The sequence below is a fragment of the Physella acuta genome, unplaced genomic scaffold (genome assembly GCF_028476545.2).
Source record: "Physella acuta isolate Inbredline_101_S28 unplaced genomic scaffold, ASM2847654v3 ptg000494l, whole genome shotgun sequence".
In the NCBI taxonomy this organism is placed as follows: Eukaryota; Metazoa; Mollusca; class Gastropoda; family Physidae; genus Physella; species Physella acuta.
The window spans coordinates 219,892-246,447 of NW_026732013.1; the positions used below are offsets into that span (position 1 = coordinate 219,892).

General features: G+C 43.3%; 1 protein-coding gene across 2 annotated transcripts in view; it reads right to left on the minus strand.

The window, feature by feature from the left end:
- Positions 1–1,530: 1,530 nt before the first annotated feature.
- Positions 1,531–26,556, minus strand: part of LOC131944505 (neuronal PAS domain-containing protein 3-like) — a 53,242-nt gene continuing 28,216 nt past the window's right edge. For both annotated transcript variants that reach the window (XM_059305173.1, XM_059305174.1), the window contains 11 exons: positions 22,966–23,207; positions 22,301–22,365; positions 13,832–13,921; positions 7,497–7,587; positions 6,633–6,719; positions 6,054–6,163; positions 5,556–5,779; positions 5,258–5,364; positions 4,656–4,803; positions 4,380–4,489; positions 1,531–4,109 (listed from right to left, as the gene is read on the minus strand). In XM_059305173.1, coding sequence (XP_059161156.1) covers positions 2,470–4,109; positions 4,380–4,489; positions 4,656–4,803; positions 5,258–5,364; positions 5,556–5,779; positions 6,054–6,163; positions 6,633–6,719; positions 7,497–7,587; positions 13,832–13,921; positions 22,301–22,365; positions 22,966–23,207 — 2,914 coding nt within the window. In that variant the 3' untranslated portion in view covers positions 1,531–2,469. The remainder of the gene's footprint in view (positions 4,110–4,379; positions 4,490–4,655; positions 4,804–5,257; positions 5,365–5,555; positions 5,780–6,053; positions 6,164–6,632; positions 6,720–7,496; positions 7,588–13,831; positions 13,922–22,300; positions 22,366–22,965; positions 23,208–26,556) is intronic.

Here is a 26,556-nt window from a genome sequence, read left to right on the forward strand (position 1 = left end):
TAATATTTTCGCAAGTGTTTGCTTTGTTTTCTGTACTAATATACAATCTAAATAAATGTGTTTCTCAGTTTCTTGTATATTTTGTTTACACGTTTGACATGTTATTTTAACATTTTGATTTGACTTTGTATTTCGTGAAACTGGAGTTGTGTTAAAAATCAGTCTGTATGCTATTTCCCTTTCTTTTGGTGTAATGCGTTTATTATGTAGGTTTCTAAATGTATCTTTAATGTCTATTATATTGTGTTCCCTGGCCCAACTAATTCTCGTGTATAAGGGTGTCGCTTGTTGTTTGATTAGGATGTCGTATATTTTTTTTGTGTCTTCCCCAATAATGCTTTTGTTTCCTTGGAATGTTGCTAGCGTTTCTTTATAAAAGCTGCCTATGTCATTTCCCCCATAGTGTGGTGTTATGATGTTTAATTTTAAAATGCTCTTTATGTTTAACCCAATGTAGTATTGTGCTAATGGATGATAATGTGGTTCTATCCTTATTCTTTGCCTTTCCATTTACCTATACCCATTACTTTTGATTTTTCTGCGTTTATTTTTCCCCCGCTCCCTTTCCCAAAGTTGTTGAATTTTTCTATTACAGTCTGTATTGCTTTTTCTGTTTGTACTAAGAAAGTAGTGTCGTCTGCGTATGCAAGTATTTTCTTGCCTACCGTGTTTGGAATGTACAGTCCTTTAATCGAGTTGTCCTGTCTAATGTTTTCTAGTAGGGGTTCTAAGCTTAGGATGTATAGTAGGGGAGATAAAGGACAACCTTGTCTAACTGATTTCTGTATGTGAAAAGCGCTTGTAACACTGTTGTTTATTAATAAATGACTATGTGCATTGTTATATATTATTTTTATCCATGTTTTAAAATAGTGTCCTAGGTTGTAAGCATCTATTGTTTTTATTAACCATGTATGATCTACTCTGTCGAACGCTTTCTGTTGGTCGATGCTAAGAATCGCTAGTTGTGTGTCTTTCTGCGTGCTATAATGTATGATGTCTCTGATTAAGTGCGTGTGGTTGTGTATGTTTCTACCTGGTATATTAATTTAGATATAAATAGGAAATGATTTTCAATATTCTCCTGAAACAAAATCAAGAAAATGGAGTATAATCTCATAGTGCGCATATTGATTTAGTTTCTGAAAACTTACGTTATGGTTTAAATTTATAGCTTATACCCTAAAATATATTTCCGTTTTAAAACAAAAATGTTGCAGAATAAATAGAAAACAGATATTTTATAAACATAATAGATGTAAAAAAAAATTTTAATCAAAACAGAATTGAAAAAATCGCAATTAAATATTATTACAAAAGTGCATTAAAAAGTGTCGCTTAATTCCCCTGCTTGCGATGTATGCCGCTCCTACTATCGCGAAAACCTGCGTCTGTTTTTGTCATGAGGATATTTTATCCAGTATTTTATTGTCCACGGGCCCTTGCCATAATGACACACCCCCCCCCCCCTAATTATGGGATAACTGATGGATCACACAACTCTCTTAAAACATGCAACAGCAACACGCGTTGAATATGTTCAAGTTTCATTTATTACAATAAATAAATTGTACATGGTTTCAATTACAACAACTGTACATGTATGTGTCACCGTGTCACTTTTGTGACAGTGTGATTGACAGCGTCACACGTCGTCACTAGTGTGTCACGTATGCCGCTGTGCCGTCATCACGAACAGTAACTCAGCTATCACCTCCCGGTCAGGGTAGAAAGAGTTATGGTACACAACTAAGGGAAACAATCAGAATAAATAACGAACAAATTGTCTGTTCCTGCCTGCTGGTCCTGAGTTTATAAAGTGCGTACACACTAAGGGACAGAAAAGTCAGTAAAAATGTGCAGACGTCCATGAAATGTATGAATTCTCACACGTTAAAATATAAGCTGTGTCATTTCACGTCATTTTTTATTGTTTTTATGGCACAGATAAGAGACATAACCCCGAGTTGAACACAGACTTGTCGGATATTTCTCGGTTATCTACCTTTGTCTAGCAATACACCCTTGCTTTCACACAATTAAATGTTTTACTTCCGTGAAGTTTATTTTATCAATGGATTGTTTGTGTCAACTTTGTACGGGGTGCTACTATAGAGATTGTGGGATATTTCTGTGGCGGGAAATTTAGATTTCCAGAGGACAGTTTTTACAAGCAGACGATATATTGGTGCTGCTGTTGGTGCAGTGGGTGCCTGTTGGTGTGGGTGTGGGTGGGTGTCTGTGTGTGTGTGTGTGTCTGTGGGTAGGTGTGTGTGTGTGTCTATGTGTGTGTCTATGTGTGTGTGTGGGTGTCTGTGTGTGGGTGTCTGTGTGTGGATGTCTGTGTGTGTCTATGTGTGTGTCTATGTGTGTGTCTATGTGTGTGTGTGGGTGTCTGTATGTGGGTGTCTGTATGTGGATGTCTATGTGTGTGTCTATGGGTGTCGGTCTATAGTTATCTTTGTGTGTCTAGTACCAGGGTAGAACAGGTCGGGTACACGACTCGTACTGCCCTGTCACTGGCGTCGTCTGGTTCAAATCCATGTACATGGAGGAGACCCCTGGGGTCGTCATGCCGTAGTAGCCGCCCCTCCCAAGGTCAGCGCCGTTGACGGCGTGGTAGAGCTGGTCTTTGGATGACCTTGAACTATGGTAGTGGCTGGCGGGCTGTGAGCTCATTTGTTTCTGTGTGAGGCTGCACGTGTGTGTCGTGTCGTGTGAGTACCCGCTGGTGTCGTAGGCGGGTTGTTGCTTGCTAACATCCGGGGAGTTTGAAGATGGCGGCGTCATGCTGCACGCGTCCATGGTTGCCGTGGTGATGGGCACTGGGAAGTGGTGGGGCAGGGTCGAGTAGGCTTGGTGCATGCGGCCCGAGGGGCTCATCAAGCTGGGGATGTTGAAGGTGGGGATGATGTCCCGGTAGGGGGAGCTCAGGTGCTCTTTGTAGGTGGAGGAGATGTGGTCGATGTACGCCGACTGGATGTGGTCTTTGTACGGGAGAAACGAAAACTGCTCTTTGTGGACTTGGTCTCTGTACAGCTGTTCCCTGGATTCGAACCCTGAGCTTTTGTCGTAGTTAAAGGGGTCGGATTTAGCATAAGGGTAAGTGTTCGTGGAGTCTTTGTAGGTGCTAGGGTCTGGTTCCGGCGGGGTCAGGAGACTGGTGGGTGGGTCTGGGTTGAGGAACTGGGTCTGGGCCCTGGAGCTGGTCTTGATGACCGACTCTCTGTTGGCGTACAGGCTCCGCAGGAAGTTGGACGCCGTCAGCATGTCCGCCCCGGGGGGCTTCTGGCCCCAGGAGGGCGTGGGCGCCACGCTGGATGAGATTCCAGAGCCGGCAAAAGATTTGGCTGACGATGTGGTCAGTGGGTTGGTCAAACTGTGACCGTCGGCCGGAAGAGAGGTGTCCGCTACGGTAGTCAAAGCCGGCAAATGCCGGTTCATGGCAGCTTCAAGTTCTTGTACTGAGCTACCGGCGATGGAGGTGGGGTCTTTATCGAGCATGGGTTTCTTCAAGCTGTTGGGGGAGGTGGGCCCGGGGAATAGACTGGTGGGGGAGGCGACCCCCGGGAACAGACTGGACGAATGCTGGATGATGTTCCTATCGGAGCTCGTGCGTTTCATGGACAAGTCCTCGGGGGAGGAGGAGGTCACGTGATCAGGGTGTAAAGAAAACGTCGAGACCCCCGGCCCTCTGCGCTCTGTCAGCGAGCCGTCCGTGAGTTGACCTGACGTCATCACGTTTGATGACGTGTCTGTAATGGCTGGTTTAACGCCCCCAGTTCTCGTCAGGTTCAGCGCCTTGTCGCTCGGCTCTGCGCAGTCGCTGTTGCTGCGCTTCCGTTTCCGGGGGTTGTCCATCTTGCGGCGCTTGTTTTTACTGTCTAGCACGGACGTGCTCTTCTCGCTGATGACGTCATCGACGTCGTCAGAAGCCACGTCTGCTGGTTTGGTCTCCGTGGTGCTGGACCTCAGTGCGGCCGTTCTGATGACGTTGGTGCGGTCAGCTTTGGGGGCGGTGGTGGGGCTGTGGGGCGCCGCACTGGGTGAGAGATTTCGCTTTAACTTCCCGCCGGCGTCAGACGGCAAGGTTGGGTTCAACTTGAGCTCTGGGGGGTGGGGGGAGAAAGAGATGGTTAGATTACACGTTCTGTTCATCTGGCTTTTGTCGTTAGATACGAAACCTCGTTATCATTAAATATCTTTTAAAGTAAAATGTACGCCTTTCCGCTGTTACATATTACCTTCCCCCTTCCACTCTGTTACAGTTTAATACAATGTCCTAACTCTCTTAAAGTTAAATACAATCCCCGCCTCCATCCCAATTAAATACGATTCCCCTACCACCATTACAGCTAAATAATCCCCCCCCCCTTTACCTTTGAGTTTCTCCTCCCTGCTCCGGCTGTTGGAACAGCTGCTCTGAGCTGAGTTGACGTCACCGGTCACCTGCCACAGGTCAACTGCCGAGCTTTTGCTTTCAACCCCACTGATGGCGGGACAACAAAGGTTAAAGGTTAGGCATGTTGCATGCATGTTGTAATCTTAGAATTGTTACCTGACCAAATAAAGGGCCACAACTTGCTCAAAAAGCTTAAAACTTTAACTTTAACTTTAACTGCCCTAAAGACGTGAGGATAAAAAAGTGAACTGACCTAACGACGTAATTGATGGCCAGTATACTCTGGTCGTCTGAGTTCTTGTTGTTAAGCAGGGTAGTGGCACACGTCTGCACCCACACGAAGCCGCCATGTTTGTTGATCAGACGGTAGTAGTCAGTGAGTGCCTGGCCCTTGTTTAGAACTGGCGGACAGGAATACGTGGATGTTAGGGGGCAGGCGACAAAGTTTCAGCCAAATTATCATATTGGCACCACAAAATCTAGACACACACACTTTATATACCCTCATGATGGCGTATATATATATATATATATATATATATATATATATATATATATATATATATATATATATATATATATATATATATATATATATATATATATATATATATATATATATATATATATATATATATATATATATGATATAATACTCATCTATGCCTAAAAAGGGAGCTCTGAAATATATGGAATTAGGAGACAACAGGGCACCAAAGATTCCAAAGATTTCGTGTAAACAAGTGGCTGATAAAACTATGGGCCGTTACAAAAAAAATTGAAAATGTTGCCAGATAAATGTGATCCGTGTTGAAAATGTTGCCAGATAAATGTGTGCCCTATGATAGTACTTACTATCTTCGTGTGACCTTTTTAGGCTCTTCAGGTCAGCGGCGTGACACAAGTCATATAGCAGCCGGTCTGTGACGTCATCAACTGATAGATCCATCAGGTCAGATATTCTGAAAGATAAAAATTTGCTCCATCTCAGCTTAGTTAATTAAAAAAAATAGATACTATGTAATAAGAAAGCAAAGAAAACTGTGCGTTAGCATTTTAAAATTAGATACATTTCAAGGGAGGCTACTATGTTAAACCAATAGTTAAAATAATTTCCTCGATTATTTCCCTTGCATTACTAACGAAATCTTACATGGGCTCGCAGTAGATGACCTTGAAGTCCGGACTGAGTCGTGTGATGAACGTGTCCAGCTCTAGCCGCAGCTCCGTGATGGTGGGAGGGGGCAGGGCGATGGCCATCCCCACCAGCCCCAGGAGAGGGGGGTCCGTGCTGGTTTTGTTGAGTGGGTTGGGGGCCCCGGCCCTGGACTGGCCGTAAGCTGTCTGGGGCCGCACAGTGCCCAGAATGTGAACAACCTGGAGGTGACAAACTCAACTTGTAAACAAAGTCAGGTGACTTAAACATTACTGTCCAAAATGGTGCTCATGTTATAAATTTCAAAACCCGACGCTCTGAATATTGTGACGTCATTTTTATGACGTAAATGTAAAACTCTGACGTCAACCCTACGACATGAACCCGTGGTATAAACCCTTAGATACTACATCATCATGTTACCCATATGACGTAGACCTTATGACGTCACCCATATGACGTCACCCTAATGACGTGAAGCCTATGACGACTTACCCTGTAGCCGGAAGTCTTGACATGGACGCCTCGTTTGGTCAGGGTTGACTTCATCCTGAGGGAGAAGGACTTGTGGATGTTCTTGTCTGAGCCTGGTACCATCATGTAGCCTGCAGGACAGGACGGGGGGGGGGGTTAGACGGTGGGCTACGACTTAACGTAAAACTAACTACATTGGTTCTAATACCAGGGTGTAAGCTAGTGTTTCATGTGCAAGCTAGACCCACTTGTGATGTAGCTTAGAAATCATGTCTTTTAGTTTTAGTATGTCTACGTGGTGTTGGGTTATCCAATGAAATTCAATGGAATCGACAACAAATGTTTACTAAAAGGGAATGGACACGTCATTTTTAACACGTAATATTTATAGTATAAAAATTAAATTTCCGTGGGATTCCAGAATTTAATCGAAACGAATCAATATGGTGTAAGAAAATGTCGGTTTTTTTTTTTTATATTTCCAAGAGAAGGTAGTTCACATAATTTAGTGTTTGTGTTTTTATATTGCAAATTATGTATTGAGTAGTCTGTAAAAGGTCAGTGACCTTGGCATTGCTGAATGAACGTGCCTGACCCTACCTTTCTCAGAGGGTGAGCTGGGTCTTGCTGTAGTGGGTGATGACCCGTCCTCAGAACCTGACCCAGCGGGGCTGCCTGATGGACCCACTGGGGAGGACACACACATTATAGCAATCAGTAGAGGACATTGATAGAGGGAGGACACACACATTATAGCTATCAGTAGAGGACATTGATAGAGGGAGGACACACACATTATAGCTATCAGTAGAGGACATTGATAGAGGGAGGACACACACATTATAGCTATCAGTAGAGGACATTGATAGAGGGAGGACACACACATTATAGCTATCAGTAGAGGACATTGATAGAGGGAGGACACACACATTATAGCTATCAGTAGAGGACATTGATAGAGGGAGGACACACACATGATAGCAATCAGTAGAGGACATTGAAAGAGGGAGGACACACAAATTAGAGCAATCAGTAGAGGGAATCGATACAGGTAATCAATGACTAAACGACCAGGTCAGTACATTTCAAGTTTATTTGCAGTGGCGTAGCCAGAAATCGGTCATGGGAGGGGTTCAAAAATGTTTACATACGTATATAAAATCCTATATACCGGTAGTCTATATATATATATATATATATATATATATATATATATATATATATATATATATATATATATATATGTATATATATATATATATATATATATATATATATATATATATATATATATATATATATATATATATATATGTATATATATATATATATATATATACGACTATATATATATACGACTATAAATATATACATATAGGGGTCGGGGTCCATGGGAGGGGTTATAACCCCCCCCCCCCCTAATCCCATTTGCCTACGCCACTGGTCATTTGATTCCAGTCTTACCTGAGACAACACACATGCCCAAGTGCTCAGCCAGCTCAGTGTGGTCCTGTGGGTGGACGTATTCGAATATGCTGGACCCGGCCATCTCGACCTGTGGGTGGAGGATACACGTGAGATTCGTGGGGTGGGGGGTGGGGGGGACAAACGTGAGAGAAAGACTACCCACAAGATTATGTGTGAGATGTGTGTGTTCGACCTTTGCACTTTAGTTATGTAGTTTAAGAGGGAGCACAGCATCTTAAGTTACATTCAAATAAAAACCTAACAGATATTGCATCCAACTTGATCAGTCTACATAAAATTGGCCAACGAAAAACCTAAAAAATATTGCATAAACTCATCAAACTGTATCAATTTGATCACTTGATGTTGCGAACTACTTAAAAAATTTAAGCGTTCTTGCTCTTGATTTATTTAATAATATAAGGGTTGTCGTTTAGCTGTTTGGGGTTCTAGGTTCAGCTAAAGCTCAAAAGTTCAAATCTGGCCACACTTGTGTTTATAGAAACCCTAATCTACCCCATCCAAAACCCGAACTAAACCCTAATCTACCCCACCAAAACCCGAACTAAACCCTAATCAACCCCCACCCAAAACTCTCACTAAACCCTAATCTACCCCACCCAAAACCCGAACTAAACCCTAATCTACCCCATCCACAACTCTCACTAAACCCTAATCTACCCCACCCAAAACTCTAAACCCTAATCTACCCCACCCAAACCCTGAACTAAATCCTAATCTACCCCATCCACAACTCTCACTAAACCCTAATCTACCCCACCCAAAACTCTAAACCCTAATCTACCCCACCCAAACCCTGAACTAAACCCTAATCTACCCCACCCAAAACTCTAAACCCTAATCTACCCCACCCAAAACCCGAACTAAACCCTAATCGACCCCACCCAAAACTCTAACTACAACTCGGGATAGTAGAATTAATGACTCGGCGACAAATCAATCGATAATTTCTCGTTAAAAAATCGAAGTCAATCTGGAAGATGCAGACTAGTGCAGTGCGTTTGTCGTGGGGGGCAGAGGCTTCTCAATTAGTGCCCTGTCAAGGGCAGCACCTTCTCTGCCCCGGGGCTGTCGCCGCCGTGGAGGGAGCGTTAAGCTGATCAACTCACCCACGGGACTATTCATTTCACTTTGTCACCAAGTGGGCCCTAGGGACCCGGGCAACTCAAGACAGACAATAAGGTCACGTGGTGGCCGTCTCTACAAGACGGTCACGTGATGGCCGCCTATAGAGGGCGCCACTGTTCCAGACACCAGCCACAAGTGGCGCTTCTGACACCATGTTGTCCTGACACCATATTGTCCTGACACCATCTTGTCCTGACACCATCTTGTCCTGACACCATGTTGTCCTGACACCATGTTGTCCTGACACCATGTTGTCCTGACACCATGTTGTCCTGACACCATGTTGTCCTGACACCATGTTGTCCTGACACCATGTTGTCCTGACACCATGTTGTCCTGACACCATGTTGTCCTGACACCATGTTGTCCTGACACCATGTTGTCCTGACACCATGTTGTCCTGACACCATGTTGTCCTGACACCATCTTGTCCTGACACCATGTTGTCCTGACACCATGTTGTCCTGACACCATGTTGTCCTGACACCATGTTGTCATGACACCATGTTGTCCTGACACCATGTTGTCCTGACACCATATTGTCCTGACACCATCTTGTCCTAACACCATGACACCATGTTGTCCTGACACCATGACACCATGTTGTCCTGACACCATCTTGTCCTTACAAGTTGTCCTGACACCATGCTGTCCTGACAAAATGCTGTCTTGAGAAAATGTTGTCCTGACAAAACGTTATCCTAATACCATGTTGTCCTGATACCATGTTGTCCTGACACCATGTTGTGAGTTAGTAATGTGTTGTATTATTTCCCCTAAGGTTGAATGTAGATATACAAGTGGTGTCAACTATTTATTTTTAGTGAGGCTTGGAGTTAGAGAGCTAGCAGGGAAGTGTGTATAGTGAGGAGAAATAGTACTAAAAACATTGTGTAGTCTGTTGTTTAGGTTGGGCAAAACCTAATTTAACAGCTACTAATCTGTTTCCTTAAAAAAACTTCACCACTACCTCCTCCATTTGATGAGTACTTGGTCAAGTCATGTGACTTAGATTACACCAAAGGTTACCATTGTCAAGTCATGTGACTTAGATCACACCAAAGGTTACCATTGGCAAGTCATGTGACTTAGATCACACCAAAGTTTACTATTCTCCCAACGCCATAAATATCCGGGTAAATAAAGTAGCAGAAACTATTTTGAAACTGGTCCCAAACAGGACGAGACCTAGCGGCCAAACTGTGTCCACTCCCACAGGACCGTCCTAACGAAGGGACGGAACAGAATTGTCGCCCCTGATTGTTCTTGGTACAACGTCTAACTAACCCGGGGCGTCTAGGGGGCGGCAGTCGACAGATGTTGTGTGTGTCTTCTACGTGTTTCATATAGCTAATTGAACACTAGGTTCTGACATTCAACATTGTCAGAAGGGACCATCTCTGATCAACTTTCACTTATCAACACATCAAGACATGTCTAATCAACACTTTAAGACCAGTCTAATCAACACATTAAGACAAGTCTAATCAACACATTAAGACAAGTCTAATCAACACATTAAGACAAGTCTAATCAACACATTAAGACAAGTCTAATCAACACATTAAGACAAGTCTAATCAACACATTAAGACAAGTCTAATCAACACATTAAGACAAGTCTAATCAACACATTAAGACAAGTCTAATCAACACATTAAGACAAGTCTAATCAACACATTAAGACAAGTCTAATCAACACATTAATACAAGTCTAATCAACACGTCAAGACACATGCCCAGTGTGACAACATTATCAACACATCAACATGGCTTTAGCATCGTCATTTGACCGACTTCCGGCTGTAATTAATTCTTGATACATGCAAATCATATGATTTAAAAACTCCCCCAAACAATTACAACAACCCTCTTTATTTTTTCCTTTAAAAAAGTCCTACTCGTGTCAGCGGGGGTTTAACAAGGATTTTATTTGTCTTTGGGTAAATTAAAAAGGAAAACCAACGGAGCCGGCAAAACATCCCATCCGTTCACGTCTTCCGGTCTCCGGCTGCAAGAGAGCTTGTTACCGGATCGTCCTCCCCTCGTCCTCCCCCCCGTCCACGGGGATTTCCCGCCGCTCGATTTGGCAGAGACAGAGCTCGCGCGAGGGGGTGCCGAAATTATCTGCAGCAAAATTTGATTAAGCCGTATTTAAATGACCCCGCCTGAAGAAATCCACTTAGCCGCTGTTGATTGATCGTTTTGATGGCGTCAATTTTCGCCACCTAGCGGCGAGCTCCGCCTGCAGATAGTCGGCCCCAGCATTGCTGGTGGCCCACCCGTGACGTCATACAACTGTTCGGTGTCGAGGGCTGTTGTTGTTGGCTTGGGGGATGTGCAAATGTTTGGGGAACTTCACATCCTCCATGTTTGGGGAACTTGACAGCCGCCATGTTTGGGGAACTTGAAAATCTCCATGTTTAAGGGGGGGGGGGGGGGGGACTTGACAGCCTCCATGTTTGGGGAACTTGACAGCCTCCATGTTTGGGGAACTTGACAATCTCCATGTTTGGGAAACTTGACAATCTCCATGTTTGGGAAACTTAACAATCTCCATGTTTGGGGAACTTGACAGCCTCCATGTTTGGGGAACTTGACAGCCTCCATGTTTGGGGAACTTGACAGCCTCCATGTTTGGGGAACTTGACAGCCTCCATGTTTGGGGAACTTGACAGCCTCCATGTTTGGGGAACTTGACAGCCTCCATGTTTGGGGAACTTGACAGCCTCCATGTTTAAGGGGGGGGGGACTTGACAGCCTCCATGTTTGGGGAACTTGACAGCCTCCATGTTTGGGGAACTTGACAATCTCCATGTTTGGGAAACTTGACAATCTCCATGTTTGGGAAACTTAACAATCTCCATGTTTGGGGAACTTGACAATCTCCATATTTAGGGAACTTGACAACCTCCATGTTTGGGAAACTTGACTATCTCCATGTTTGGGAAACTTGACAATCTCCATGTTTGGGAAACTTGACATCTTCCATGTTTGGGGAACTTGACAGCCTCCATGTTTGGGGAACTTGACAACCTCCATGTTTGGGGAACTTGACAATCTCCATATTTGGGAAACTTGACAATCTCCATGTTTGGGAAACTTGACAACCTCCATGTTTGGGGAACTTGACAATCTCCATATTTGGGAAACTTGACAATCTCCATGTTTGGGAAACTTGACATCCTCCGTGTTTAGGGGGGGGGGTTGAACTTGTCATGCTCCATATTTAGGGGGGGGGGACTTGTCAGCCTCCCTGTTTGGGGGGGGGGACGACTTAGCCTCCCTGTTTGGGGGGGGGGGAATTGTCAGCCTCCCTGTTTGGGGGGGGGGGGGGGGGTTGAACTTGTCATGCTCCATATTTAGGGGGGGGGGGGACTTGTCAGCCTCCCTGTGATATTAAGTAAAGACCACCTCCCCGTCTATTTCACTATTTGCAATTTTCTCGCCCGGACAGTAGCGGAGATATTTGCATAAATAGACTCGCAATTTGATTGGCTCAATTGATCAGGTGTCCATTTGTTTGTTTTCTCTGTTGGTTTATGTCACTGTGTGTGTACCAAGATATGTGCAATTGTACAAAGATATGCTTAGATGTTTGTTAATATATTTAGGTTTTATATAAAGCAAATAGATGCAGCGAGTTTTTATCAACAAACAATAGGAATTGAAAACAAGTTAATAAAAAGTCTAGTGACAATTTAAGCGCAATTTCCTTAATTTTTTGTGACCGAACGAAAGGATATTTTTGAAAACTTTCTTCGGCGATATTGTTCTAAATTATGGTAGGAATCGATTGGTAAATGTTTCAAGTCGCTAAGTGGTCTGGTTGCCGAGATATGGGCCAAAAACTGCATTTTTTTCGAGGTTTTTTGGCTTTTCCGGGAAATCCAGGAAGGAATTCCGGGAATTTTTTTGGCCCACAATCATCTTCGGAACTTGCTTAACATATTTGCTTTGGAACTAGTCCTCCATATTGCTTCGTTGAGGAGGAGATACGACTTAAAGCTGCGGACACACATCCATCCCTACATCCATCCATCCATCCATCCATCCATCCAGAAATAACGAATTAATAATCGCAATTGTCAGTATGGAAATTGCGCTAAAAAAATTTATAACGATATCTGGCACTTTTAAACATTTATTATCACAAACACTATGAATAAAAAAAAGATGTTAACGATCATCGTTGCTGATTTATATTTCCGTTATTTCTATAAATAAAATTTAAATTGTTTTCAGTCAGTGGCTGACTTCTCTGACCCCTCTCATGTAATCCAGGCATGGTGTGGGTGTCCATTTAGAGAGGGGGTGGGGGGGGGCGTTTGTGCAAAAGTTTAAGATCACGTCAGAGAGAGAAGGACCGGTAAAATCTCAAGTGTAGAGTGTGAAAACTTGAGGCGTTAAAAACATCAGATGTTGAAAACTTGAGGCGTTAAAAACATCAGATGTTGAAAACTCGAGGCTTTAAAAACATCAGATGTTGAAAACTTGAGGCGTTAAAAACATCAGATGTTGTAAACTCGAGGCTTTAAAAACATCAGATGTTGAAAACTCGAGGCTTTAAAAACATCAGATGTTGAAAACTTGAGGCGTTAAAAACATCAGATGTTGAAAACTCGAGGCTTTAAAAACATCAGATGTTGAAAACTTGAGGCGTTAAAAACATCAGATGTTGAAAACTCGAGGCGTTAAAAACATCAGATGTTGAAAACTTGAGGCGTTAAAAACATCAGATGTTGAAAACTTGAGGCGTTAAAAACATCAGATGTTGAAAACTTGAGGCGTTAAAAACATCAGATGTTGAAAACTTGAGGCGTTAAAAACATCAGATGTTGAAAACTTCAGGTGTTAGCGAGGCAGGTTAAACAGAACGACAAAAAATAAGGCGCATAACCTCAGGTGTAAACCCTCAGGTGTAAAACCTAAAGTGTAAAACCTCAGGTGTAAAACCTCAGGTGTAAACCCTCAGGTGTAAAACCTCAGGTGTAAAACCTCAGGTGTAAACCCTCAGGTGTAAACCCTCAGGTGTAAAACCTCAGGTGTAAACCCTCAGGTGTAAACCCTCAGGTGTAAAACCTCAGGTGTAAACCCTCAGGTGTAAAACCTCAGGTGTAAACCCTCAGGTGTAAAACCTCAGGTGTAAACCCTCAGGTGTAAACCCTCAGGTGTAAAACTTACCTGTGAAAGGCCCAGGTAGATGGAGACCGTCTCTGAGATGTACAGGAACCGTCCATCGTTGGCCAGGATAAAAGCGAAGCCGTCCAAAGACTGAAAATATGTAATCAAAGTTCAATACGTTGAAACATTAAATACAGCCGCCCAAAGACTGAAAATATGTAATCAAAGTTCAATACGTTGAAACATTAAAAACAGCCGTCCAAAGACTGAAAATATGTAATCAAAGTTCAATACGTTGCAACATTAAAAACAGCCGTCCAAAGACTGAAAATATGCAATCAAAGTTCAATAAGTTGAAACATTAAAAAAAAAACAGCCGTCCAATGCAATGACTAAATTAAATTGAGCCGTCCAAAGTTTAGTATTTGAAACTCTGTGGCCTGGGTTTAAACATGTCTCAAACATTGATAGTCAAGTTCTATTGGGAACCATTGCTATTGTTTAAAGTTAGTGGGTGAGTGGATAAGTGGGTGGATGGACAGATGGATTGGGTGGACAGGTGGATGGAATGGATTGATGGATGGCAGATAAGTGAACTAACAAGGAGCAAAAAGAGAAATTCTAACCCCCTCTCCCTCCCCTCCCTCCCCTCTCCCCCCCACCCCCCGCCCTGACCCCTGTTAACAAAGGCGGTACGTCAAGTCTGTGGCCAGTACAGGCAGGGAGGCGACTCATCAACTTACACATTCATCTCGCGAGTTACGGCCCCTATCAGTCTTTATCCCGACGACAAGCAGTACGCTGGGGCGCCCTCCCCCCCCCCCCTCCCCGTCCCTCCACTGTATGACGTATGGCCTGACCTGAGCTGACCAAGACAGGGGTGACCAGGGATGGCTAGCTCAGAGCCCAGGTGTAGATCCCCGCTAATTCCTTGTCTGAACACACTTTTTTATTTCTAGCTAGTGGAGGGCTTATGTTAGGATTGGGGCGGGGGGAGGGGGGAGACGAAAACGTACGAAGGGGGGGGGGGGTGATTCCTTAGAGAAAAAATAGGCCCATATATCGTATAATTATTCGATCTAAAAATATACACTCCTGTATAAACTTGCATATAAATGTACATATTTAGTAGCGCCAATGATTTTGTTTTAAATTCCGGGGATGAAGATTCAGCCCCTCCCCCCCCCCCCAGCTGCCTTCCATACTATTCCCATTCTTCTATTGAATTGACCAAATTGAGGAGAAGCAATTTTCTCCCAGTCCCGAGAGGGTCGCACGTGAGGCGCATGCAAACGGTCAGGGTCTCGGCACGCGCCATCTAGTGGCCGCTACCAGCCAGAGGACCCGGGGTTGGGGGGGGGGGGGGGTGGTGTGCGATATTTCTTATCAAGTGGTTACTTTATGATGGATGTCGTTGAGAAATTTTGACATAATTTTCTTGTTGTTTCAATCCACTTGACATCGGTGCCAAGTTTCACCTGTTGGTATTGAGTACTTTTCTCAAAATTATTTTGTTCATTTTTTGACAAATTCGAAAGTTTCAGCACTTGGATGTTTCATGTTTCTTTTTTTTAAAATTATTTTTGCTTGTTTGTTGTTGTTTTAATTGTTTTAATTGTTTCCTATATTTCACCAAATTTGTGTTTTTACACTTTCAATGACTTGTTTAAGTTGTTTCCCTTCATTCTACTGAGTTAACATGTTTTACAAATCAAATTTTTATAGATGAGTTAGCCACCGCTGTGCGATCTATATGTTTTTGTTTAGTCCCCGTAAATTTTGTTTAAGTTGAGTAACCAAGTACTCCTACGATCGATCTGTTGTTTGCCATAGGCAGTAGAAAAATCGTACCGACACCCCCATTACACTCCTTCACTCCACAAGATTACCGCGCAAAAATTTCCGGGAGGAATTCACCGACCATTCTAGAATGTGCGAGACAAACATTTCCCCGTCGCAAGGATTCCAGCTATGTCATGCTTGCCGATCATCACACTGGACGATACCATTGACGGACGGGGGTGGCAGGGTGCCACTGCTTCTATAATTAGAATCAGTGGTCCAGTGCTGATCATCAAACTGGACGATACCATTGTCGGACGGGGGTGTCGGGGTGCCACTGCTACTATAATTAGAATCACCGGTCCGCCCTAGAGCATGTTTGTCCGGGCGTTTGGCGGATGTTTGGTGTCGGTTTGTCCAGAGATTAGCGCCCGTTTAACGCCAGTGGTGAGTCAATATTGGGCGAACCCCCGGCATGTGGACAGGGACCACGTGACCCCAGCTCGTCAGCCCGTAAGTCGTGTATACAGGATGGTGGGTTGCTGCCCTTGTTGGAACTGGGATTATCCGCCCCTGTGTTTGAGGAATCACTTACCGCGGCCACAAAGGTGTAAACCTAGTTACGGCCCTTGTCTGTCCATGTCTATATTTTAATGTCTAGGATTGCTAAGTCCACGGGCAAGCGACCTACATACGTACAGAATTGTGACGTAGATAGATGCGTTGTTTTGTTAAACTGGAGTTCGAGTGGGAGTGAATGTTTTTAAAAACCGACCGTTCATTGATTGCGTGAAATTGAAATAAGTCATTAAACTTAAACTAGAAGTGTCAAAATTTGTGTTTAGTGTTTTTGTGACTTAGAAAAGTCAGAATTTGTATTTGGTGTTTTTGTAGCTTACAAATGTCAGAAGTTGTGTATGGTGATTTGTCGCTTACAAATGTTAGAAGTTGTATGCAGTGTTCCCTCTAAGCTGCGCGGCTGCGCGGCCGCGCAGTACTTTCAAATGTGCCGCGCAGACATTTTCTGACCCCGCGCACAGATTATCAAAACGTCGGGCAAGCCTGATTCATAAGAAAAAATGTGGCCAGTGGTTTGAATTAAGCGACATTTTTATTGCCTGTTTTGTTAAACGAACAGTCTTTGTGTTTTGATGCATAAACAGAAACCAAGGGGTATCATTGACTTGGGGGGGGGGGGGGTGGCCTTGGTTGTCATACCACAGGTCCAGTTAATGACTTCACTCTAAACTGAGCGGGGCGGGTACCGATGTGATGTCTGGGTGACCCTCCCTCTGCTTGATTTAATGGTTTACTGACACCTAATACCGGAAAGGGATTGTGGCTACTAGCTGACCATGCAAGGTTTTATTTTCTATTGTCACTGCCCTCCCCCATCTCCCAACCACCACCCACCTCCTGATACTAAGACGGTTTACCCAAGTCAGATGTAAAATCTACTTTACTAAAGGTGGATGTCTTTTTTTCTGTTTGGTTTAAGGATTTATATACTATATATCCAATTCTTGGGATTATTACGTGCACCTGGATCGAACTGTTTCAGTATTCACAGACTGGTTAGGTAAATCAGGAATAAATGTCCACTACTGTGTGCTATTTGAAAATGTTGAAAAGAAAAATGTGTGTAACAAGCAGTACAACAATGTGGCACAAAAAAAAAAGCGATAGATTCGTTTAAACTGGAATGGCTCAAAGTTATTGTAACAACCGATACGCCATATCATATAATGTTTCGGTTGAATTAGAAAGCATCTACGAATATTCAGATGAGATTGGACTGAAGTGTAAGTTCTGTGCTGCTACTACTTGTAACAAAACCAACATAAACAACGAATTGGTCACAGGAAAGCTCTGGGAATCATGGGCGCTTGACTACTGTAAACGTTAACTATTGTCTCTCGTTTACGTAGGAAATGTTGCGATTTCGTACAACAGCTCACATGGAACTGACCTTAAACGTCTGCTGGTTGAAACTTACATTGAGCGAGGAAAACTAATTGAGCAAAACGAGCGCCAGCGATAAAAAAGTTCGAATCCTAACGGATAATGTTCTTCTTATCATTAAGATGAACGCCTCGAAGCGGTCGGTACAACTGATTCATAACCACATGGGGAAGTATGTTTCAATACCAGACAGTTGGCGAAGTAAGAAATACGCCTTTGAGTTTGTTCAAGTAATTAACGAAGTTGTTGTAAAGAACATACTGACAGAACTTCGAGCAGCATCATTCCACACGCTTATAGTTGATGGCATAACAGTACATAAAATGCTAATCCTTTATTTTAAATTTTGTCCAGTCAATTCTGTATTCTACAAAACCGTTTTTAGTGGAATAACTCAGCTTACTGTAAGTGATGCCTTAGCTCTGGAGACAGGCGTAACAGCACTACACTGAACATTAAAGCCAAGAAAAGTGTGAGTTAAACGAAAGAATCGACACAAGGCAAACCACACAGTACATACAATCAGTCTGCGAACATTTAAATTTTAGGTTTCCAGGAGATGAACTGCAGTTTTTGTCATCTTTTTTTATGCTACAGGTTTTAGAAAATATGCATTTGAGTGTTTGGCGTCAAAGATATCAAAGAACTGTGCGTAAAGTACAAAGACGGGTTACGTACAACAAATGATCAGTTAATTACCATCCAATACAATGACTTCAAATTTCGATAAAGTGAAAAACTCAAATCTGTTTCTGTAAATTATATGTCTGAATATGCAAGATTTGTCAAAACAAATAACAAAATTTAGCTCACTGGCAAAGTTAAGTGACATTACTGTACCTTCCAAGCATGCAGTGCTGATTACGAACAAGGTTTTAGCCTTATTAACATAATAAAAGTGCAAGCACGAAATAGACTTGAAGCCACACATTTGGAGAATCTGATGCAAACTAAATTATATCTAAATGCTGGAGAGGATGTGGATTTAAACAAAGCATATAAGGTGTGGAAGCAATGCAAGGCTAGACGCGAGAAATTGCAATAAATGCCCCTGAAAGGTTAGCTAATATTTGTTTTTAAGTCAGCTTTATTAAATGTTGCATATGTTAAACTATTGCGTTTGTATTACCGTTATGGTATTAGCATTATTACCATATGACTGTCTTACTTTAACATAGTAAGTCGACCATATAACTTGTTGCCTAAGTATAACTGAAAGTTTTTATTAGTTTTTTATTTATTTTGATGGTATTCGCATCTCCATTTAATTGCATACGTTTCATAAGTCACACACATTATACTATTAATTTATCAAAATGCATGCCTTCATTATTATGCTTAATTGCAAGACTAAAAATACATATTAACTTGCCCAAGTCATTTTTAGCACCGCGCACACAACATAATTTTTGCACACACACTCTTTGTCCTTAGAGGGAACATTGGTTGTATGGTGTTTTTGTGGCTTACAAATGTCCAAATTTGTGTATGGTGTTTGTAAGCAACTTCTCCACATCACGTGGTATGATTTGATGACGTCAGGCGTTTAAAGCACACATAATTTGCAGTGTAACAACCCCCTCCCATCACACAGCTAATATAAAACGACGTCATAACACGTGACCAGAACCACCAACCAGAAATCTTTATTCAATTCTCTTTAACAGTTCGTTATTTACATGTTGGGAGTATTTCTACAACCAGTGTTCGAAAATGGACTCTCCCAAAAAAAAACGGCGTGTCTGTAGTCATTACTATAGATTTAGCGCTACGGTTATGTTAGTCTTGGGTTAGAGTATGTGTTAAGTATATTGTTAACGATAAAATTATGAATGCATATGTTTCTAGTTTACTAGCCGTTACATACCACTGGGGTTTAAAGAACAATCCGATATTGTGGTATTATAAGACACTAGTATGCAAAACACACAGCCGATGATGAAATTTATAAGATTTATATTTTATTTAAAAATTTAAAAAAAAATAGACGTGAAACAACCTTGATTAAAGTCTATAACGACCTTTCTGTCAACTTTCTATTGACTGTATGAGCCGTCAACACCGTGTCATATTGTCAGCCCACTAGTTCAGCCTGTAATATTGAGTTTGGCCCCCGTAGCCTCGTAAATCTGGCCAACCCGGAAGACCGTGATTAAAACGCGATATCAGCAAGCAACGCGCGAGAAAATATGGCTATTCCATACTGTCGCCAACTGCCTCGCCTCGGCTGGTTAATGATTATTAAAAAATTAAAACGAATTAAAATGTAAATTTGTGTTTGTCGGGAGTGGAGCTTGTTGGGGCGGCCTGTGGTTTAACTCGGGTCAACCTGTTTCGGCGGTTACCGGCGTCATTGTCATGGTTACTCGCGTCATTGTCATGGTAGCTGGCGTCATTGTTAGAGTGGAGAAAGATGGGCTTTTAGTCTCACCCTGAGGATCATTCTCTGCTCAAACTTCCCCAATCATTTGCTAACACGGGGAGATCACTCCTATTGTTTCGTGACCCGGGGTATTGTCCCCTGCCCCAGATTTGGTCCCACGTAATCCGGCGTCATTTGGTCCAATGGCGGGGTTGACCTTTTTCTAGTCCACCTGCTAGTAACAGTCGTGACCTGGCCGGCTAATGCCGGACTCCTGGCCGGCAGAGTTCTTAGAGTCGATGCCGGACAATGAGGTCGTCGTCTCAGACAATGGCCGCGGGGCAACTCTTTACTTTCTAAACCGGACAAGGAAAAGAGAACTCGAAACAAGGAGTTTCCCGGACAATACATTGTCTCCCCCGTGCTCTCTCACGCCTTCAGGTCGAGGGCTGGTCTGACATTTCTTGTTTCCGGTCACACGCCGGCTAACCTTTGCTCGCACCGGTCGAGGAGGTGACACGTTAGCCGGCAATGATCATTCTCCGGCTTTTCGTAATGTGTTTGCGGCGGCGTTTCTTAAGGCTATTACCCAACCCACTTTGTGCTGGGGTATTCTCCTGGCGTGGGTGACCGTTGTTTGCGCCAGCCCCTTCCATTGTCAGGCGGGGTCGTTGAAAAATGAACTCTCTAAGACGTCCGCGTGTGATTGTGTTTTGATTGTGTGCGCGGTGTGGCCGTGACGAACTGTTTGATGATGGCGCTGGGAGGTGACAAAACTGGCGAGTCGAGTTACAGAACTCTGCTTCAACTACCTGCCAGAGTGGAAAGATCAGCTGCCCTTCACCTTGGGTATCCCCTGGCTAATCTCCGACTTGGTCCACCCGCCCACCGTCCGTCTGTCTAATTGTCTGGGTTTTGTCTGGGTTTTGTCTTGGTTTTGTCTGGGTTGTGTCCGGGTTGGCTGAAGACAAAACATTTGGCCACTCGACCAAATCCTCGGCAACTAAGGAAGGCGCGAGTTGCGTGTAATAAGACAACGTGGGCGCGAGTTGCGTGTAATAAGACAACGTGGGCGCGAGTTGCGTGTAATAAGACAACGTGAGACGCTCTAATGACCCGGCCCGGGGACATGGGGTCTCTCGGGTCACCCGGGTCAGCTTAGGGTCAGCTTTTTTCTGCGACCTTTGTGGAGGTGGCACCAAGAAGACACGTGCCGAGTTGAGCCACTCATAACAAGCTCGTCTCGTGGATGGGATCTCTGCACACGCACTTGACCATAATCCCCGGACAACAAACTGGGATTATCTCCACGCTTTGCGGACACGGAGACATACAAACACATTCAAATCGAATTGGGATTATCTCCTCGTTAGATTACTACAAACACGCTAACCAAGGCACCAAGACTATTCTTACATTCTAGATTGTCACTGCATTTAATGTCCTATATTCTATGTAGAATAAACTTTATATTTCCAGTCTCGGTGAACTTTAAGACCGGATTTATTGGAATAAATAGTCTGTCTAATGAATGAGTGTACGTCTCTCAATTTTTTATTTTTTTTCAGAGGACGGTAAAAATAATTTCGACAAGAAAAAACGCGAATAACTTTTCAAATGTAGACAAGCTATTGAAATAACAAATTAGGATTATAGTTTAGATATTCGTTAAATTGTGTAAGGTGGGGAAAATGGGTTTTGTGTGTCGATAATGAGAGCAGCTTAAATTGTTTATCGTGTAGATTTTATATGTGATGTAGGGTTTATTGTTCATGGGAATTAAGTTCATAACGTGGATATATGACGTGGACCTCTCACATAGATCTATGACACTGACCTATGACGCTGACCTATGACGTAGATCTATGACGCTGACCTATGACGCTGACCTATGACGCTGACCTACGACGTAGATCTATGACGCTGACCTATGACGTAGATCTATGACGCTGACCTATGACACTGACCTACGACGTAGATCTATGACGCTGACCTATGACGTAGATCTATGACGCTGACCTATGACGCTGACCTATGACGCTGACCTATGACGTAGACCTATGACGCTGACCTATGACGTGGACACTGATATGACAGCTGACAGGTACACGAGCTGAATGTTGATGGCACCACCTGGAACTGACCCCCCCCCCCCCAACAAACAAAAAAAACTGTTTGATGATGCGAGTCGGGGACGTCTGAGTTTGTCTCCCATTGTCGGATACATCCCCCCACGTGACCAGACGCACGTGCCCAGATTAACCATCAGCTCGTGCCGGTAACTCACTCCTGACGTCATTACAAGCTAATTGACCCCCCTCCCCCCCCCCCCTTTCGTTTGATAACAGCGGAACACACGGTTCTGATTTGAGGCAAATAGACGGACCCCGCTCATACACTAGCGACACGTAGACTGTACTCACCTGTAATATGTGGGTCCCTTGGCGCGACTCAAACGGGTCAGCAATATCCAGACGGGAGGAATGAGCTGAAACAAAAGCGATGACGTCATGTAGACTCACGAAAGGTTCAAGGACATAGACAGAAACTAAAATGATCAGGTTTTTATAAGTTTTAATCAATGTCTATCAACTTAATTTCACACTGACGCGTTATTTTAAAGAGGGGTGGGTAAAATCTTAGTTTAGCGTCGTAAATTCGGCCAAAACTAGTAATGTAGGAGAGAGTGAATTAATGAACTACCGAGGGGTGTCTGATTTTCATAGTGTCTCCGCTATGTAGCAATGTCCATATCGTTTCAAATGTCCCCATAATTCCAAATGTCCCCATATTTCCAAATGTCCCCCTCTTTCCAAATGCCCCCCTCTTTCCAAATGTCTCCATCTTTCCAAATGTCCCAATCTTTCCAAATGTCCCCATCTTTCCAAATGTCCCCCTCTTTCCAAATGTCCCCCTCTTTCCAAATGTTTCCATCATTCAAATGTCCCCATCTTCCCAAATGTCCCCATCTTTCCAAATGTCCCCATCTTTCCAAATGTCCCCATATTTTCCTAATGTCCCCATCTTTCCAAATGTTTCCATCTTCTCAAATGTCCCCATATTTCAAATGTCCCCACCCCTCCCCTACCTTTATTGATCTTGCTGTGGACAGGCCCGCCATCTTGAGTCCACTGTGGGTCACCTTGACTAGAAAAATCTCGAAGCTTGAGGTAGCTGATGGTCAGCCGGATGATGGAGGCCTTGTCCAGCTGACTGGTGATGGCGGCTGGCAGGGGAAGCAACTTGGCCAGCTCGTAGAACTCGTAGTTCTCTTTCCCTCGTCTAGAGCGTGCCGCGTCACGTGACTTCTCTTTACGGAGCTCCAAGATGCTGGAATAGTGGAAGGTAATGGAAGAGATTAATTAAAGGTAGGCACTTATTAGGATGTTGTAATAATTAAAGGTAGGCACTCATTAGGATCTTGGAATAATTAAAGGTAGGCACTCATTAGGATGTTGTAATAATTAAGGGTAGGCACTCATTAGGATGTTGGAATAGTGGAAGGTAGGCACTCATTAGGATGTTGGAATAATTAAAGGTAGGCACTCATTAGGATGTTGGAATAATTAAAGGTAGGCACTCATTAGGATGTTGTAATAATTAAAGGTAGGCACTCATTAGGATGTTGGAATAATTAAAGGTAGGCACTCATTAGGATGTTGGAATAATTAAAGGTAGGCACTCATTAGGATGTTGTAATAATTAAAGGTAGGCACTCATTAGGATGTTGTAATAATTAAAGGTAGGCACTCATTAGGATGTTGTAATAATTAAAGGTAGGCACTCATTAGGATGTTGTAATAATTAAAGGTAGGCACTCATTAGGATGTTGTAATAATTAAAGGTAGGCACTCATTAGGATGTTGTAATAATTAAAGGTAGGCACTCATTAGGATGTTGTAATAATTAAAGGTAGGCACTCATTAGGATGTGCAATGGTCAATGGAAGGTTGTTAAAGACAGGCATCAATTTAATTAAATATTTAAATTCTTAATTACTAAAAACTAGAGAGAAAAAACAGCTAAAAAACCGTTATAATAATAAGCTTTTAATCCCACTTAAAGTAAGAGAATTTAAAACGATATTTCTCCTTTACAAGCGTTGGTCCCTCATGAAAACTCTGACACACTCTTTGACTAAAGGAAGAAATCATTATCTACCGTTTTATCTTATTGCGTTTTTTAAAGTTTATTTTAAATGTTTCTATATTTGTTTCATCATCCTTTTTGATACGGTATTTTTATATGTCATTTCACCCAACAATTCATGAACTATCGAAAGTGAATCACTCCTGTAAGATTTTACAATACACTGAGTTAGCAACTTCTTAAGGCCGTGGTGCTTTATGATTATGATAATTAAATATCGATATGTTCACACGGTAGATCGATTATTGCGGGATCGATGTACCAGATAATTGATTTAAAATCGAAGAACTGACACAATTAACATATCTGTGATTTAAATGAGAAAAATTGATTTGCTCTTCTTTTGCATGTCAGAAAAATTTGGTTAAGCTTACGGAGATGGGATAGATTGTGTGGGGAAGGGGTATGGGTTGTGTGGGTTGTGTGGGGGAGAGGGTGTGGATTGTGTGGGGAGAGGGTGTGGGTTGTGTGGGGGAGAGGGTGTGGATTGTGTGGGGAGAGAGTGTTGGCTGTGTGGGGGAGAGGGTGTGGATTGTGTGGGGAGAGGGTGTGGGCTGTGTGGGGGGAGGGTGTGGATTGTGTGGGGAGAGGGTGTGGGTTGTGTGGGGGAGAGGGTGTGGATTGTGTGGGGAGAGGGTGTGGGCTGTGTGGGGGAGAGGGTTTGGGGTAGTGGGTGTGGGCTGTTTGTTTTGTGATGATGTGAGGTGTGTTAGGGTCAGTGGCTGTAAATGTAAGGGTGTATTGTAGGGCATGGGTAGGAGAGGAAGTGGAGGTGTCACAAGGGGAAGTTACATGGAAATGGGAGACGACACACTATACAGAGGGGGAGCGGGGGTTTATATAAGGTGGATCTGGGTACTGCAGATGATGGTTCGAGTCTGGGTGGGTGGCACGGTGGGTGGGTGAGACAAGCTGTGGTGACACGACGTAGGGGTGAGACATGAAGTGGTGACACGGTGTGGGTGGGAGATATGTAGTGGTGACACAATGTGAGAGTAGTGCTTAGTATAAGTGGTGATACGGTTTTCATACATGATTTTAATTCATATTAAACTTAGTTTACTGGATCCAACACACGAGGACAGCACATGACATTTAGCCATGTCTGTGATACAACAAATGACATCTGACCACATCTGTCATACAACAGATGACATCTGGCTATGTCTGTCATACAGCAGATGACATATGGCTATGTCTGTCATACAACAGATGACATCTGGCTATGTCTGTCATACAGCAGATGACATCTGATCCTGTACCACATCTCTAACCAAGCATGACATCGTCCAACCGTGACCTATTTGTTGGCACACCGACTTACACCCCTTGTTTCCGTAAAGCCCACCAACCCCTCCCCCCCCCCCCCCACGACAACCCCCCCCTCCCTCCCATCAAGACACATGGATATCCCCAGCCCCATTCATTTTCCCGGGGATTGGAGATTGTCGTCAAATTGATTACAACACAAATCCGCTGAATATAACTTTCATCACTCAGATTCTAGAATGTTCCAGCCTCCGCGCGGGCCGGGCGCCCAAATGGCAAATTTATTCATAGGTAGCTTTGCCAGCGAGGGCCGGGCTAGCTTCCCGCGACACACAGCGACCTGGAACTTCCGCCCTCGATGAAGTTTCTTGGAGAACTTGTCCATCAAACGGCGAGTGGGGGTGCTTCAAATTGATTTTGGTTTTGTTCGGATTTTTATGGCTTTTTTTTCTACGTCAAAGTTTCAAGAGAAGAACAATCTAGAAAGTTCCAACACAACTCAATTGACTGACTTCAGATGTATCAATTCATAATTGAATTATTTTATCAATTGTTGTCTTGATATTTTTCCAATCCCAACTATTGTTTTACAACTAGTTATAAAACATTTACAATAAACTTAACACTTTCTAGTATAAATAAATTTGACAGAAACAAAAATATTTTTAACACTTAATAAGCACTAGTTCGAACAACTGCTAATTAATTTATTTATGTAAATAGAATAACAAGCGGAGAGAACTCTCGGGAAACTAACTTGAAGAGATTACTTCCCTTGCTGTTCTTGGAGCATCTTGTCTAAACGTAAAGATTTCTTTAATCAAGTCTGGGTCGCCCAGTCTTAGCCGCGTCCCCCACACATTATTCATGTCTTTAATAAGGGACTTAATTCATTTCCACTCCGTTTCGGTGATTGGCTAATTTCATTGCCAGGCCAGTTTGACAGCGTTAAACCAATTCCAGGCACAATAGTCGGACTGGTTCTGGGATGGTACTCACAAGATGGGGGGGGGGTGGTCTAAAGTTGGGATGGTACTCACAAGATGGGGGGTTGGTCTAAAGTTGGGATGGTACTCACAAGATGGGGGGGAGGGGATGGTCTAGAGTTGGGATGGTACTCACAAGATGGGGGACTGGTCTAAAGTTGGGATGATACTCACAAGATGGGGGGGGGGTCTGGTCTAAAGTTGGGACGGTACTCACAAGATGGGGGGGGGGGGCTGGTCTAAAGTTGGGATGGTACTCACAAGATGGGGGGCTG